The sequence below is a fragment of the Lasioglossum baleicum genome, chromosome 16 (genome assembly GCF_051020765.1).
Source record: "Lasioglossum baleicum chromosome 16, iyLasBale1, whole genome shotgun sequence".
Taxonomy (NCBI): Eukaryota; Metazoa; Arthropoda; class Insecta; order Hymenoptera; family Halictidae; genus Lasioglossum; species Lasioglossum baleicum.
The window spans coordinates 9,282,344-9,298,847 of NC_134944.1; the positions used below are offsets into that span (position 1 = coordinate 9,282,344).

Genomic DNA, 16,504 nt, shown 5'->3' on the forward strand with positions numbered 1-16,504 from the left:
TCCACGTTGTTATCGAGATGGTTCTTCTTTACTGCATATTATATGTACTGTCTGCTAATTCGAACGTAACATCAAACTATTTAGCAATTAACTTTGTTTCTGAGCTCGTTTGGTTACCGAACGCGTGAACAAATGAAAGAAAGATAAGCCAAGGGTGTGAAATGTTTCGCAAAACTTACACTTTCGTCACACTTTCACCGTCCTCGGGAATCGAACGTTGTTTCCTTCTTCTTCTTCTTCTCTCGACATCAACAGGAAGGTCGTTACGTAACGTCTCACAGATGAATGTATTTTTAATTATGGCTTGTAAAAACTTTTCTTATCGAGCGAACGGTTGGAATAGGTCTTTGTAATATTTCTCATCCTCAACGCGTATAATATTCAGTTGTTAAACAAGGGTTTTATTATAGTGCAATATCCTTCATATAAAAATAAAAAGCTTTTTGCGGACGCTCCGCGAGCGATGAATGACAATTATTTTGTACATTAATGATAAATAACTTAAAAAGTATTTATTTTGTTTACCAAGGTACAAATCTCAGAACAATGCGAACGTAATAGTCAAAGGGTTCTTTTGATCCATTTCAGCTTTCTTCGCCACTTAATATCTATGTTCTGGATGTCTTATGTACGAAGGTTATCGCTAGTGCATTGTCTTGCATTGAGGCCGTGTTACGATTGTACCTACAACAGGTTACTCCTCGCTACAATAGTCACAACACCGACGAGATAGCATCTCGTCGGTGGTCACGAGTCAACATATATGCCCATTTTCGTTAGTGAACGTTAGTACAACAGACGAAACAATTTTCCTTTCAGACACTACCTGTACAATGAATATTGTTTGGCCTTTTAATACAGTTTCACCAACGTAATATGTTATTACTAGACTGCCGATGTTCGCAGTGAACTGCTTACAATTTTACCCGAATCAAAATTTGATCGAATTTCTGTGCTTGCGATTCAAAATATCAAGAACGTGCAGTTTTGCAACGAAACATCTGCAGTCTAGTTATCGTACAATGGAATGAAATAGTTCGCTGTGCTAGCAGCTACATTATCGAAGTCGAGCTTCCCATTCGAATGAAACGTTTATGTACAAATAAAAAAAGAGTGAATGTAAAGATTCGTATACAAATTTATGAGAAATCAATGATGAACCAGTTCACACGTATTAATCGCTATCACTGTGCTCCAAATAAATGCATTTGGAAGTTCGGCATCAAACATTCACGTAGTATCAATGAATCGTTCACCAACCATTATAAAAAAAGTCAATGCAAGAAAATGTACAGTTCTCATAGCTTAATCGACGTACCACGAGTAAGAAAGCTTAAGGTAGAATCAACTTGGTGTTTTTATTTTTGCATGTGCTTTGTTTCCAGTGCGTGAGGCAATGTTCTTCACTTTCTGTAAAATGTAAAACACAGTGAAAATAACATTAGTGTAATATGACGATAAATTTGCGATAAATACTGATAGAACAATGTGAAATAGGAAGATGGAAAATATAATGATTATCGCGTTGAACGATCGGAAGAAGCGACTAAACTGAGGCACTATGCGCGAATATTTAAAAACAATTGTTCCCCCGGATCGAAGGGAGCAGATTAATAGTTAATCAGATACATATCAAAAAATGATTTTTACATACCTAGACTTCTTCGACCCCCTGTCGTTTCTTTCGGCACTGTCTTCGCGAGATCGTTTCTTACTGCTAGATGAATGGCTTGATTTGTGTTTGTCGTGTCTGTCGCTCTTCTTGGGACTGCACAAACAGAGAAAAAAACAAACCGGATGAAACACAATACCGTTTACAGGAAAAACTTTCATATTAATCACCTGTGTTTGGACGATTTGGAAGGAGACACTTTCTTGTGTGATCCTCCACTCCGTGATCGATCCGATCTTTAATTATTGAAGCATAGACTTATTATAGCTTTACGACAAGTCTTAGCGTTCTAAATTAAAGCTCTGAACACGTACAAGCGTCACAAACAACGGTGCGATCTCTTACCTGTGCTTGTCCGACGAGGATTTCTTGTTGCTTTTGTCTTTACTACTGGAAGAGCTCTTGTGTTTCGAGTTATGTCTGTAACGAATGAATAACAGAAACAAAGTGAGCTTCATTTGTATAGAATCACTATAATGGCTTGCAGAGGAAAGTTAATAATTACCTGTCTTTCGACGGTGAGGGTGAATGTTTTCGGCTAGATTTCTTCTTTTTGCTAGAGTTATAATCATCGCGGAATTGCTCGTCCCCTCTCTCTTTGTCTTCTTCAGCCGCTTCTCGCTCCAAATCTGACCAATCTTTACCCGATTCTTCAGAACTACCCAATTCTTCCTCTACAAAACAAAAGGGTTTTGTAAACAAACAGTAGACTTTTTTTTTGTTTGTGGCAAACAATTAAGAGCAATCAAATTACCTTCACTGACACTGTCTTCAGACGCTTCAGAGTATTCAGAATCATCGTCAGATTCCTCTTCAGTGTCGAAATCAGACGGCTAGACGAACAGAATATTAGAATTAGTTTAATAGAATTTCTACAAATAAATGCATACATAAACGATGAACCTGCAGAAACGTAGGTAGTTGTTCCGCAGGTTCCCCACATAAATATATTCCAAACCTCGTAAGCATCGTCTTCTTCTTCCTCTTCGTCTTCCACCTCATCGTTTTCTGCGTCGCTCTCTGGGTCCAAGAAGGTCCAGCCACCATTGTCGAAGAAACCGACCGGGTCGTCCGTGATTGTTTTCATGATTTTAGTCCAATTCAGAGACTGTACACCCTCCGTGTATCTAATGTCGCAGGAGTTCAACCATTCCTTTACGTGATCCAGCAAGTTCATAGGAATGGCGTTCAGCATCGCGACTTTTCTATGATAGTCTTTGAAGACGAAGATCATATCGAAGTTCTTCAGGTGGAATTGTACTCTCTCGAAATGGACCAGCTCGACGTCCTCTAATGTGATAACGAAAGGAGGCCATTCTGTAAGGTTGACTAAGCATCCGCTGGTAGGTTGCAAAAGAACGGTACTTCTAAACGGGGCGCCTGGGAATCCCAGCTCCCGGAAAGGCGTATCGAATTCGATTTCTTGTTTAGTCATACTCTCGACCTTCTCGCAGAAACTCTTGAAAGCAGTTTTCAACTTATGCCTAAGCTCCCGCTCGGATTGCTCAGCAGCGAGATCGTCGCGATCGTGCATGTGCTGATGCTTCCCCAAATCCGTCGTGATCTCACCAACTTCCGTATAAAACTGTACATCCACGTGCTTCTTTTTCCCAAACATTATCGCGTGTTTCAAGTGGAAATGAAGCAATATGATCATTTCTCCGTCGCACGGTTGGAAGAAGGCGTTCTTAATATTATTATAAAGAATATCAACTTTGTCCCCTCTGACCGAAGTGTAACGGAACCCGTTGACATGCGCTTCCAAACCTCCGGTCATTCTTTTCGAGACTATATTTGGTCGAATATACAAGTCCTTCAGTTTAGGGTTACCCTTGTTCTGCGATAATATCAACGTATCTTGCTTCACAAGATCTTCTTTCTCCCTTTCTTCCGCCTCTCTGTTCTTGAATTTTTTCTGGACTTCTTTGATCAATCTGAAGGCTGTGTTTAAATTGGACGACGGTGCTGAAATCTCACCAGGCTCTTTGGTGTTTGTACTGCGATATGTTACTTCCTTGACGAACGTAGCATCTGGTTGCGGATAAGTTCCACCTTCGTTGCGTCCCATTGTGGCACCAGGATGGAAAAAGTTTATTCTCAAATACGTGTAATCTCCCTCGACAGATTGAGAGATATTTTTGATGGTAGATATGTGGAAGGGCACGGGAATACCAAAAATCGGTAGAATCACTGTTTCGTATTTTTTATCGACATATAACTTGAGATCTTTCACTTCTGGCTCGCGAGGCATGTGACTCAGACTTTTGTAAGATACCGTCGATTTTCGAATCTTTTCCTGCTCTTTTCCACCAGACTGTTGAGCTAACCGAGCTTTCGCTAGTTCGTTCAATTGTTGCGCCAGTTCCTTCTGATGTTGCTTTCTTTTCTCTTCCGAACTATGCTCCGTCCTCAACTTGGATTCTATCACCGCAGTCCTTTTACCACGGCCGAGAATCTCAGGCTTAGGTTCATTCTCTTTCCCGCTTCCCTCTTCTTCATCATCCTCCTCATCCCTCACGAATATACCAACATTTTTCAATTTCTTCTTCGATGGTGTCAGGTTCGTAGCCGGTTGGCCGTCATTAACCATGACAGTGTCACCAATAAAGAGAGCATACATTTTTCCTTCTTTCTCGCTAGCTTCCGTATTGACGAGATTCGACAATCCGACGTTAACGTTAAACACCATGCCCTTCTTCACTACCGCATGGGTCTTTGGACCGATAAGCAAGGAGCTTTCTCTAAATTCAATACCCATAGCAAATCCAAAGTTTTTGGTTAAATGGTCCAACATGTTTGGCTTCTCCTCTTTCACGAATTTCACGCCCGCTTCGTATACTTCGCTTATCTTTACTCCTAACGTCAACTTCTTCAGAATTTCCTCTTGCAATAGCAAAAGAAAATTGTAATTCTCCTAAGATAAACATGTATGTTACCATCATTTATGTACAGTTTAAAAATTACGATTACAGACGATTTACCTCGATCGTTTTCGTGGGATTCACCAACAGCGTTCTGACTATATTAGAACAATAAGATTTGTATCGTGCCCCAAGCGAACAAACAATAACACCGAAGTGCAAAGTGTTCTTATCGCTGACTATACTGAATTTCAGGGAATAGTTTCCACCGCTTTGTATTATCGCTGGATAACACATGTCCACTTGGGTAACATCGACGCCGGTTACATACTTCTTATTTGTTATAGCTGCGTCTACGCCTTCCGCAAGCTTCGAATGTTTAACTTTCTGAAATTAAGATAATAGTATGTTACTGTTCAGTTTTCGTTACCATTTTACATAGCTCCAAGAAAAAATACGATTGTTTACTTTGTCAGAGTCTATAATTTCCATAATCTGATCTTTAAGGTACTTTGTAAAAACATCTACAGACACTAGACATGCTTTCTTTATGGTGAGAATTTCAGCATCCTCTTTCGGACACATTACATACGCAGCTGCAGCACTCACGTCGATCTAAACAACACAGTATTTAATATGAAATTAAAACGACTCAAGGGATAGATATTGTTGGTATACTATTTTATACATAGTTATGTTTTACCGTATCGAATGACTCAGGCTTCAACGCAGCTCTCCATGCATCCATAAAGGCACCTGGATAATTTTCTTTTGAAAACACACCTAATATTTTACCATTCTTGCTCTGCTTTATAATCTCGATGAGTTTAGCAAAGTTGCCTTTGTCTTCATCGTTCTGTACAGAAAGTCATATATACAATTGAGAAATACATTGAGTGATGCGTAATAAATAGACTGCGGATCATTATGCAAAATAAAAATTTTCCACCTGAATTACAACGAACCAATACGTTCAATAGGTTGAAAATGATATAAAAGTATTTTTAAATTCATCTAATCTTTGTAATTTGCTAAATTACACAAATGCATAAAATCTGCAGTCTAGTTATAAACTTACTTCTGTAAAAATAATACATGTTGTGCATAGAATACATACTCTGTCCCTCACGAGCAGTTTAACGGGAGGTACCCCCGTGTCCTCTGTCTTTTGGTTCTCTAACTTCCTTAAAAATTCAATTTTCTTCTTACTAGCCAGAAAGTTGACAGAGCCTTCTGCCAGAATCATTATGGTGTCGGTAAGTTCGTAACTGAGTAGCCATGTCTGAAATAATCGATCACGTTTAAGGAAACACAAAAACCATCGAAGTATAATGGAATACTCGAGTCTCATAACAAAGAAAGAAATAACTATTTTACATTTAATGGCTCTTCGTTAGATACATAATAAACATCTAATTTACAACGCACAGCTACAGGCGCTGTTCCAAGCTGCCTCTATGACTGCGACAGGTATATATACAAAGTATTCGCATGAAATGCTAAACTCGAGGAATCCTACTTTATGAAATCACAAAAATTAGGTTATACAATAATGTTTAGCTACAAGAGAATAGAAGCACGAACAGTAAAGTAGTACTGAAGTTAAAAGAAAAACGTTCGAACTTACTTGCAACGCCGTCGATTTGCTATAAACAATATCCTCGTCTGTGCCCACGGCGGAGACGAGACAATCCATTTTACTAAAACTGTCATCTGTACCAACTTCTCCATCCTGTCGAACCGCAAAAGAATTATTCAAATTATTTCAAAAGTTTAAACGACACAGCGTACTGCGACCGTGATTACACAGAGAGCGGCGAGCGGTGAGCGGCAACACAAACATTTGCGGCGGCGACATTGAGCGACGTATGAACACATAAATTCGCGTTGGAATCATGCCGGTTATCCTACTTCTTCCCGTATTTCGTCCGCGATAGACTCGTTTTATAATCTACACGATTATCTTGCCATAAAATCAGCCTAAGCTGCATCTCAGTTATGAAAGACTAGTTATAGAAATCTTTCGTATTCATGGTTAGCTACCTATTTGTTCGCCGCTTGGCACCGCTTGGACACGTACTGAAATAACAGACATAATACCTAGACAGTGAAAGGAAGAGCGACAAAACTTGCTTGCGCTCATCGTCGCCGTTCAATTGCTGTATGGCCTGTTTCATATATATTTAACGTGTTTGATTTATTCGCTGCCGTTTTGTCGTCAACTATTTCATCGCTCTTGCCGCTTTACCACTTGCCGCTCCCCGCTATCTGTATAATCACGGTCTTACCTTCCACGCGGAGTAAAGACGCTTCATGCGCCGAAAGAACGTGTCTTTGTCAACAGATACGTTTGCCATCGCTTCTTGTTTTCAACAACACGTTTGGCATAGTTGCCGTTGCCAGATGCAGGGGAAAAATGACCGCTCACGGATAACGTGACGTAGGCAGTGATGGGATATTGGAAGGATTTTCACGCACATGCGCGTCGAATTTACCATCAGTGAAGTAAAAGTTTGAGTAAAGTCGGGTACCATTGCATCGCCTCGCATAATTTCGCAAAATTTCCTATGATTTCATTTTGAGAAATTGAATGTACAACCAGTGTATGTCAATGAAATATTAATAATAACAACTTTTCATAAATTCATTGCACGCTTGTATCGTCCTGGATTCTTCCGGTACTTTCCCGCCAATAATTGTATCTGATTGTACCCCACTATTTTCTCCCTTTCTCCACAGTATAGAACGTATACGTTACTGTGCTGAACTGCGCATGCGTTGAATACCCGCCCAACATAGGTAGTAGGGAGTAGTAGAGGGGAGAAATTACGATTATTTGTTTGTGGGAAGATGTCATTAATTGTTGTCGCGACGCTGTGGAGAATGTTCCCAAATATATAAATTCTTATAATAATATATCTATCTTCTCATACTTGTTTGGAATAATTTAAAGATTCACAAATGCGCGATATTTAGAGCTCTCTGCCTCGAAAGTATATATATATTTAGATCTGATTTTACAAAAGAAATTCGTTGATTAGAAACGATAAGCACACGAATGAATATTTACAATGTGTCCCAAACTATTTAACAGAATTTACATGATGTCGATAAAATGGAAAACTAATATACGTTTATAAAATCTTGACATAGGAATCTATAATAAATAGAAATATACCCACTAATACGCGCGGAGAATCGTAGGCAGAAATCGAGATTTTGGTTATCACATTATCGAAAATCTACACTATCGAATAACATCGATAGTCGTCACTAATCGATAGCTTGTCGATAGGTGTTTCTCGTTCTGCTTTCTCGATCAAATGATTGGCGCGAATTTCAATTTAGTATGGAACTTTTTTACTCGGATTTTAAAAATCGAACAAGATTTGTAAAATCTTCCAGTACGAATCATACCACATTTTTACTAGATTTATTCAAAGGAGTTTGCTTTTAATTTGTACGAAGAGACATTAACAAAAGTGAACTCGTGTTTTATACCAACACCACGTGGAGCACGATTGATGAACACTTCGTCTTGTTTACATCGATTGTGTGCTACCGATACGTGTGTTAATATTAATTTATAAAAGCATTTATAGAAAATGATATAGCTTTTACATTTATAAAGGTAGACTGTTGATATTTGGCATAATCTCTAATTAAACGTAAGTACAATATTTATCTATCAATATAACCTCAAGAACGTTACTTTAATAATATTGTTATTGTCTATTACAGAAAAACAAAAGTTGAAGAAACATGACGAGCACAGGAAAAGCACCGTTGACCTTCGAAATTTTTTATGAGTGCCCGACAACGAAAGCTAGAGTTGCGAGAATGACACTTGTTCATCATCCTGTGGATACTCCAGTATTTATGCCAGTAGGAACCCAGGTGAGTTAAGCTGTGTACAGTGGTTTAATAAACGATTCATTTAAACTTGAATGTCTTAGGGCACCTTGAAAGGTATACTGCCTCAACAATTAGAGAAATTAGACTGTCAGATCATCCTGGGGAACACCTATCATCTTGGAACAAGACCTGTAAGTTAACAATATTGTGATAACTATATAGACTGCGGATGTTTATGCAATTTTTAATTTTTATAGGCAACTTTTAAGAGAAAATGGAATCAAATAAACTCTTATTTTCAGTAGTAGCAGCCTGTGTAGATCTGAAATAAATAAAAATAGTACTAGGTTTTACTGAATTCTATACGCTAGCATTGTTTGAAAATCTTCAGACGCCATAAATACATAAAGATCTGCAGTCTAGTGATAACATATCGATCTTCTATGAATTTTGAAATATATTTCAACTATAGAAATTTTTATTCAGGGTCATTTTATTATGCAAAATGCTGGTGGATTACATAAATTCATGAATTGGAAGAGAGCGTTACTAACAGACTCTGGCGGTTTCCAAATGGTCTCGTTATTAGAACTTGCAAAGATTACAGAAGAAGGTGTTCAGTTTAGATCGCCCTATAATGGTAGCTAATATTTCAGAACAGATAATCGATTGATATTCATTTAGATATATATACTTGGGTAAAGTTCTTCCTCAATAATTTTTTAATATTTCTTAGAATCTGATTGCATGCTGACACCCGAGCACTCTATACAAATACAAAATACAATAGGTGCAGACATAATGATGCAACTCGACGATGTAGTTCAGACTACGATAACAGGGCCGAGAGTAGAAGAAGCAATGCACAGGTGAATATTGTATTATCTGTGATCCAAGTATCTTATTAACTTCTACGTTGATTTTTAGAACTTATAGATGGTTAGACAGGTGTTTGAAAGCTCATCAGAGACCAAACGAACAAAGTATATTTCCAATTGTACAAGGTGGTCTTGATCCTAAACTTCGAACAGAATGCGCAAAGCAGTTGATACAACGCAAAGTTAATGGTTTTGCTGTAGGTGGATTAAGGTAGAAATCATTGAATCATTGAATTGGTAGGTGGACGTAAGAGAAATTATTGAAATTTTGATTGTACTGTTTTCTAGCGGAGGAGAAAGTAAAGACGAATTTTGGAGAATGGTACACCTTTCTACTAATCTACTTCCAAAAGATAAGCCACGTTATTTAATGGGAGTTGGATTCGCTGTCGATTTAGTCGTTTGTTGTGCATTGGGGATAGACATGTTCGATTGCGTGTTTCCTACAAGAACAGCGGTAATCAATTATGATTGTTCGATCTTTAAGAACGTACGTTTTATTCATTAACGGTGTTCATTAATATTATTGTATATCTCTTTCAGAGATTTGGTTGTGCGCTAATACGTACGGGCCAATTAAACTTGAAACAAGTTCAATATTTTAAAGATATGAGACCCATAGATGAAAACTGCGACTGTAGCACGTGTAAAACGTACACGCGCGCCTATCTTCATCAAATCGTAACGATAGAAACAGCTGCATGCCATTTCTTATCCATACACAATGTTGCATTCCAATTGAGGCTAATGCGAGATATTCGAGAAAGCATCAAGGAACGAAGGTTTCCAGAATTTGTACAACAATTTATGTTGGACTTATATCCGAACAAGGAATATCCAATATGGATAATAAATGCTTTAAATGCTGTTAATGTTACATTATTATGAGAGGAGCTACAATTGGCCACGTGTAGTTAATTCTATTTATTCGATAATAACCGACGGGCTAATAAAATTGATGCCAAAAAATAAGTGAGAGTAAATACCAATCAGTCACAAAGAACGGATTACGATCACTAGTACTTAAGTAATTGAGCATCCAAACTTTGCAAACATTCCCTTGTGTGGAATCAAATGTATATCCTAAGAAGCACAAATTATTTTATGGGTCTAATGTTTCAGATTTATTTTCAACGGCTTTACAAACAGGTGAATGGTTCATTAAACATTTTTACACATTACAGAAATAAGCTTCTCTCAAAAACTTCAATATATTTTACAATAGTTAACTGTAGCTATCGGTAGTAATAGCGCGCGAATAATTTACACTTATGTGGTATTTACTACTATTTATAAATAAAACTGTCCGTCTTTCTAATGCCTATTAATATCATTTTCATGCGGTATCAACATTCAATTTATAATTCACACGTGATCTCTGTGTGAAACATGCATTTCCGTTTTCTCGAGAACTGTGCTAAGTCAGGCACCAAGTATTAAACAATGTATATAACGTCATCACATAAAGTCATCCGAATCGTATCCAGTATTTTCGGTGTTCGATATCATGTTAGATGAGTTGAATAAGGAATTGTAGCTTCTAAAATTTCAATCATTTAGAAATTAGTTAGCGTGTTTACAGTTAGTTATTTAGCCATTATAATTAATTAGAATCTTGCCTGATTTCTGCCTCTTCTTTTTTCTTCTTCTCTTCTGCTTTCTCCCTTTCCTTCTGCTCTCTCATTAGTTTCTTCTTGTCTTCCCTTTCGTTTCTGTCTCGCTGTTCTCTTTCCGCTTGAAAGTTCACTTCCTCCGAACGTTTTGTTTTAATCAATCGATTGATAATCGTGTTTACTCGTTTGGAAACATGAATTTTACGAACATCTTTGTCTTTATGGAAGCCAACTTGTCCTACTTCCATACCTTGAGTTTTCTTCAGATTAGACCACATTGTGTATACAACATCGATATCGTTTATCTTGTTTCCTTCAATGCTATTAGCTTTCACTAATTGTGCCGCATCTTCTAAAACTGTGCTTGGTATATCGTCTATTGTTTGACCCTGTAAACAAGTGCATAAATGCAACAAATTATTATTATTGAATTGATAGGGATGATAAAACAGTTCAAATTTGAAGTACTATTGATAAGACACAGGGGGAGCTTCTGTTTGGAATTTTGATTCCTTGAATTTTTCCATTATTGCATAAACATTACCATCAGAATTATAATTCATAACACAATACCACCTTATTAACAAAGATATACTTACAAGTTGAAGACGAAGATACACGTGTGCAGAAGAATACTTATCTACGTGAAACCAAACATCCTCTGGCCAACCCCATCTTATAAGGTCCTCGTCTAGAAAAACAGACGAAATATAAATTAAAACGAGTGCTTCAAATATTAAGAAAGAACTTTAAGAATTCCCACTTACTCTCATGCTTGTCGATACCCATAAATAACGTCACCGGCGGCTGTACAACTGGAATTTAAAAGTAATTGTTACTCTAACCTTATTGTTTGTTATTTTCCGCGTGTTCACGGTATAATAGTAACAAATTCGCATAAATACAATGAACGTGCAACACGGTAAATAATGATACCTTCGCTTGTGAAATAGTATACCATTGTTGCTTTGAATATTTCAAATCAAAACACGTGTTATGAATAGTATCTGTCAAATTTTCAGATGAGAGTATGTATGTCAGAGAGTATGTGTGTATATACAGAGAGGATACTCTCTGGCACTGCACCGTGCTCTCTCTACCTATCGATAAGACGAAAACTATCGATCTTCAGCTATCCGAGAATATCGATAAGTCGAAAACTATCGATCTTCAGCTATCCGAGAATATCGATAAGTCGAAAACTATCGATCTTCAGCTATCCGAGAATATCGATAGTGTCGGTAATCGATATTTCTCTATCACGAGGGAAGGAATAGGAAAGGAAAACATAGCTCTGTGGTGATTGATTTCAATTGTTCGACCTGAAGGAAAATTATTTTATTTATCTTGAGGTACATATATATTGATTTCAATTGTTCCATCTGGAGGAAAATTATTTTATTTATCTTGTGGACACCAGATACTCCGTTATCTTGGAACACTGCGTCCTATATATGCATATTCTATTCTTATATATATGCCGGATATATATTCTACAATATTCTAAGATTCAAACGAATGAACCGTTTATTACCAATTTATATTTTAAAATTTTCCCTCAGTTTTTAATTTTATATTGAACTCTCGTATAGATGACGCTGCGATCGGTGTTACGGATACCTTATAGGATACATTTTGTTCTATGACATAGCATGAGAACTCTCCTTTTGAGAAAACGCAGTCGCTGCATTTTGTAATCGCCTTATTAGTTTGTGCTTATTCGTTGAACGTACTTGACCTTCGAAAAACTTTGTGACAGCACATCATCAAATTAATTGAATATAGAACGGGTGATGCATTGGAAAATAGACAGCATCGTCGCTCTGTTATGACTTTCGTTGAGTGTGTAACAACTGTTAACAAAAAGACGACACGGGAAAGCGTCGTTTGCTGAAACGAATTCGTGTCTACTGTGCCTACTATGGTTTCATTAGTGAAAGAAATTCATTAGAGAACGTTCGTCTGTTCACGGATATTAAACGCAGAAAACATTAACGGGGCAGTCGAAGCTTACGGGGTTGCCTGCAGTATGCCCACAGTTTGCAATAGAGGAATATTATGGCTGCAGGTGAGGCCAGCACAACAAAGCCTCGTCAAGAAAAGCAATACGACTATCTCCTTAAATTCTTACTGGTGGGTGACAGCGACGTTGGAAAGCAAGAGATCTTGAGTGGACTCGAAGATGGTGCTGCCGAGTCTCCGTTTTGCAGCGGCAGTGGTATATTTTTTAATTTTCTCTTCTTTCTTTTTTTCTTTTCTTTGTTTAACTTTCATATTTCTTTCATCCTTAGACGTTTGTCAGTACATTTACTTTATAAACAAGCTCGTCTAAGCTTTGGCATGCCTTGGTATACAGATGATGCTCTTGTTATACAATGTTTCCTTTTTCTATTCGAACAATGGAAAATACATTTGACAATGTGCGCTTAACCCTTTGACTGTGAAACGCCTGAACACAAAATGTACCAATCGAATGTGCAGCGGATGCACCGTCCACCATAATAAATGACAACACGTATTGTCATGCTTTTACTACAAACTTTGATTTAAACAAGTACCTAGTTGCTTAGGTTTCTAGAGACGCTGTATGCTCAGTGTCTATGTTCAATGTCTACATTGAGCATACTCAGAATGGCGAGAATGAAGTCACACGCATTGTCGTTACTACCTGAAGCCGGTGACAGAGATCGACTGCAGGTTACGTTGAGAGTGAGCAAAATAGTATGAGCATCGGACGATCGGCATATAGTGGTAATGTGTACGAGTGTTTTGTCCATAGCTGTGCCCACTGGCATCGACAATTACCCTTGCCCGTTAATAGGCACATTGAGCAGCTCTGCTGTATGCAGTCAAAGGGTTAACAAAGGAGTCGTTCGTTAGAATATGCTATAGGACCTTGAAAAGCTTACCATTTGTACCGTCGAGTGCTGCAGCTGTAAAAGCGATCTGTAGGAACGTTAAACACAAATAAATGTTTATGTTTTAGCATACAAAACCACCACCATTCTTCTAGATGGGAAAAGAGTAAAGTTACAGTTGTGGGACACATCGGGTCAAGGTAGATTTTGTACAATAATCAGATCTTACTCTCGCGGTGCACAAGGTATAATTTTAGTCTACGACATTACCAATAAATGGTCTTTCGATGGTATCGACAGATGGTTGAAGGAAGTGGAAGAGGTACTTCCAAATTAAATATCTTTAATTTTATTGTACAAGTGGCCTAGGAATTTGATTCAAGAACTTCTGGAACTGCTTTTATAAATACAATTATGTTAGACTCGATAAACAAAGAATTGGAGAGGATTTTAGGCAATTTCTATAAAATCCTTATGATGAATGTAGTTCTAAAAAGTTTCTTATTCAATTTCTCACAGTAACTGTAATTTCTAGCACAGCATCAGAGGAAACTGGTTGCGACTACTCCTTTTTCTATAATATTACAGCATGCTCCAGGGGTACCAAAAGTACTCGTTGGAAATCGTCTTCATTTAGCGTTTAAGAGGCAAGTCGGAGAGCGCGACGCGGAGGCATATGCAGCTAAAAATCATATGGCGTTTTTTGAAGTTTCGCCTCTTTGTAACTTTAATATTCGTGAAAGTTTCTCGGAACTTTCGCGTATGGCGCTACATCGTAATGGCATGGAACGATTATGGCGATCCAACAAAGGTAACTTTTTCTTCTGCTTTAGATTACAGAGTAAGAGTATTATTACAGGAAGATATCTGATTGTGTCGGTTTCTAGTTCTGAGTCTTCAAGAGCTCGCTTGTCGTGCGATAGTAGCACGAACAACGGTGTACGGTATCGATCAGCTTCCGTTGCCGAAGTCTATTAAATCTCATCTAAAGTCTTACGCGATGACGACAACTTCTCAGTTACGTTACAACGGAAACAGATCGTTGAGCTCGAGTAAAAGCCTCGGCTCCCACCATCGAAAATTACGTTTCGTTGGGGTTGGTTACAACGGGCTGTCGACACCAGGTAGTTCGCCCATACCAGACTCCCGTACCAGTTGCGTTGGTCGTAATTCCTGCGCGATATCTTGAGGGTAATTGTCCAGTTGCAGTTAACTGAAATGAACATGCAACACGGTATCAACGTTCTTCCTTCCTGTTTTGATGTATAACGTTTTTGAGAAAATGTGTGCCATCCGAAAAGTGGTAAAGAATTTTGTAATATTTCGTCTTAAATAATCTAACTATGTACAGTACGAATCGCTCACCACGTAAATGGAAAATGTGATTTGTCGTTACAATCAAGAAGAAGTTTCGATATGAACCACAGAACACAATTTTTATGCTCGATGTGTAACAGTAATTCTACGTTATAATATATATAATAGTTTTCCACGTTATTATTCTTCCGAATTTCGAAAACGTAAACATGCACTATATTAAATAATTCTAATGGTAATGAGCTTAAACCGAATTAATTCTGTGTGGATTGCTATGAGTGTGCTCCATTTATTTTACTATACACACACAATATATTATAGTATTTGGCATTTTGTATAAGCAAAAGATTGCTTAATATTTTTCGTGTCAGTTCTCGTATAATGTCCGTCATAAAGATTTTTAAAAATATCGTGAACGCTTGAAATTCGAATACAGTCGAGATGTTTTATCGAACACGAGTAACAGTAGTACCTCCGGCAGAAAGTTTTCGACCGCATTTAAAAATCGCATAATTTTCTTAACATTGAACTAAATTAGTTCTTCTTCTTCTTGACATGTTGGAAGACTCAGTGTTCTAACATGTTAAGAAATCTCAACTCATTCGGTTGAATTTAAAAAAATTTATGCGCTTTTTAAATGCGGTCGATAATTGTTTGTCAGGGTAGTACATTTTAGATTTATACTGTTTAGCACTATTTTACTATATATTTGTGAGCCGTTGGTCTTCTCAACTAATTAAAAGGCATCAAAGTATTTGATACATTTTGGTGCGCGCAAGTGTTTTAAAACGGAGAAAGTAAGAAATGTTGAAGTGAAAAGTACAAGTTTGCTAAGTCTACAAGGGTTGTGGTGTAGACCAGGAATAATATAAGTTGAATAGTTTAGAGCAGCTACTTGGACATTAGCATGTAAGAATAAAGTTCCCAACATTAATATCTATAACTGTTTGGAAAAAGACCTCGATTTTTGTACACTAATTTTCAATTTTGAATAATATAGCGAATGGAGAAAGTAACTTTTGTTGTATGTATTACTTAAAGATTTGTATTTCAGTATCTGTGTTACAGTAAATGCAACGTTCGTCTCAAGTATTTAATTTTATTATCTCAAATAAATTTTTTACACAATAACATTTAATATTATACTATTTAATTTTATATTATTTAAATTAAATAACGGTTTTGTTATGTATTATTTTATTTGTACAGTGTAGGCTTATAATAACTACGTTGTGTATCTCGTGTAAATATCAAAAGATATATATATATATATATATATATATATATATATTAATATATATTTCAACAAATTTCACTGATAAAGATTACTGTGTCCCCGTAACATTGGTAATTTTTCTCCACTCGTTCGGCTACTTTTCAAGTTCTTTCCTTTCACATAACATCTATTCTTCTATTGAAAATAGCAAGTGTTAATGTGAAATTGTAGAAA

At 37.1% G+C, this 16,504-nt stretch overlaps 4 protein-coding genes across 6 annotated transcripts; 2 read left to right on the forward strand and 2 right to left on the reverse strand.

Annotated features, from left to right (window-relative positions):
• Window positions 1-380: 380 nt before the first annotated feature.
• On the reverse strand, window positions 381-6,981 carry LOC143216849 (FACT complex subunit spt16-like). Of its 3 annotated transcripts, XM_076440345.1 has the most exons (13): window positions 6,822-6,981; window positions 6,161-6,265; window positions 5,651-5,815; window positions 5,237-5,389; window positions 5,002-5,148; window positions 4,654-4,920; window positions 2,631-4,586; window positions 2,427-2,505; window positions 2,178-2,346; window positions 2,018-2,092; window positions 1,843-1,908; window positions 1,655-1,768; window positions 381-1,410 (listed from the first exon to the last, which is right to left on the reverse strand). In XM_076440345.1, exons 1-13 carry the CDS (start codon window positions 6,888-6,890, stop codon window positions 1,404-1,406), a joined length of 3,372 nt encoding a protein of 1,123 aa, XP_076296460.1. In that variant the 5' UTR covers window positions 6,891-6,981; the 3' UTR covers window positions 381-1,403. The 3 variants fall into 3 exon arrangements, with proteins under 3 accessions (XP_076296460.1, XP_076296461.1, XP_076296462.1); XM_076440346.1 differs by lacking the exon at window positions 1,843-1,908; XM_076440347.1 differs by lacking the exons at window positions 6,161-6,265; window positions 6,822-6,981 and adding an exon at window positions 5,911-6,048.
• Window positions 6,982-7,779: 798 nt separating this feature from the next.
• Tgt (tRNA-guanine transglycosylase) lies at window positions 7,780-10,580 on the forward strand. Its single transcript, XM_076440414.1, has 8 exons — window positions 7,780-8,201; window positions 8,275-8,430; window positions 8,490-8,579; window positions 8,875-9,028; window positions 9,125-9,257; window positions 9,316-9,477; window positions 9,555-9,723; window positions 9,810-10,580. Exons 2-8 carry the CDS (start codon window positions 8,296-8,298, stop codon window positions 10,152-10,154), a joined length of 1,188 nt encoding a protein of 395 aa, XP_076296529.1. The 5' UTR covers window positions 7,780-8,201; window positions 8,275-8,295; the 3' UTR covers window positions 10,155-10,580.
• On the reverse strand, window positions 10,454-11,968 carry LOC143216873 (coiled-coil domain-containing protein 25). The gene is made up of 5 exons (XM_076440425.1): window positions 11,816-11,968; window positions 11,647-11,694; window positions 11,479-11,570; window positions 10,886-11,268; window positions 10,454-10,806 (listed from the first exon to the last, which is right to left on the reverse strand). The coding sequence occupies exons 1-5, from the start codon at window positions 11,838-11,840 to the stop codon at window positions 10,725-10,727; spliced, it is 630 nt and encodes a 209-aa protein (XP_076296540.1). The 5' UTR covers window positions 11,841-11,968; the 3' UTR covers window positions 10,454-10,724.
• A 589-nt stretch (window positions 11,969-12,557) lies between these two features.
• Rab40 (RAS oncogene family member Rab40) lies at window positions 12,558-15,234 on the forward strand. The gene is made up of 4 exons (XM_076441331.1): window positions 12,558-13,097; window positions 13,866-14,059; window positions 14,326-14,548; window positions 14,625-15,234. The coding sequence occupies exons 1-4, from the start codon at window positions 12,938-12,940 to the stop codon at window positions 14,924-14,926; spliced, it is 879 nt and encodes a 292-aa protein (XP_076297446.1). The 5' UTR covers window positions 12,558-12,937; the 3' UTR covers window positions 14,927-15,234.
• The last annotated feature ends 1,270 nt before the right edge of the window (window positions 15,235-16,504 follow it).

Coding starts and splice junctions, on each gene's coding strand:
- LOC143216849 (XM_076440345.1), bottom strand. CDS start 6,890: ATGGCAAACGTATCTGTTGACAAAGACACGTTCTTTCGGCGCATGAAG. Junction 4,921..5,001: donor AAATTATAGACTCTGACAAA/GTAAACAATCGT, acceptor TCTTAATTTCAG/AAAGTTAAACATTCGAAGCT. Junction 1,769..1,842: donor TCCAAATCGTCCAAACACAG/GTGATTAATATG, acceptor CTGTTTGTGCAG/TCCCAAGAAGAGCGACAGAC.
- Rab40 (XM_076441331.1), top strand. CDS start 12,938: ATGGCTGCAGGTGAGGCCAGCACAACAAAGCCTCGTCAAGAAAAGCAA. Junction 14,060..14,325: donor GGTTGAAGGAAGTGGAAGAG/GTACTTCCAAAT, acceptor ATAATATTACAG/CATGCTCCAGGGGTACCAAA. Junction 14,549..14,624: donor ATTATGGCGATCCAACAAAG/GTAACTTTTTCT, acceptor GTCGGTTTCTAG/TTCTGAGTCTTCAAGAGCTC.
- Tgt (XM_076440414.1), top strand. CDS start 8,296: ATGACGAGCACAGGAAAAGCACCGTTGACCTTCGAAATTTTTTATGAG. Junction 9,258..9,315: donor GTAGAAGAAGCAATGCACAG/GTGAATATTGTA, acceptor GTTGATTTTTAG/AACTTATAGATGGTTAGACA. Junction 9,478..9,554: donor TTTGCTGTAGGTGGATTAAG/GTAGAAATCATT, acceptor ACTGTTTTCTAG/CGGAGGAGAAAGTAAAGACG.
- LOC143216873 (XM_076440425.1), bottom strand. CDS start 11,840: ATGGTATACTATTTCACAAGCGAAG. Junction 11,695..11,815: donor ATACTATTTCACAAGCGAAG/GTATCATTATTT, acceptor TTTAAATTCCAG/TTGTACAGCCGCCGGTGACG. Junction 11,571..11,646: donor GGGTATCGACAAGCATGAGA/GTAAGTGGGAAT, acceptor CTGTTTTTCTAG/ACGAGGACCTTATAAGATGG.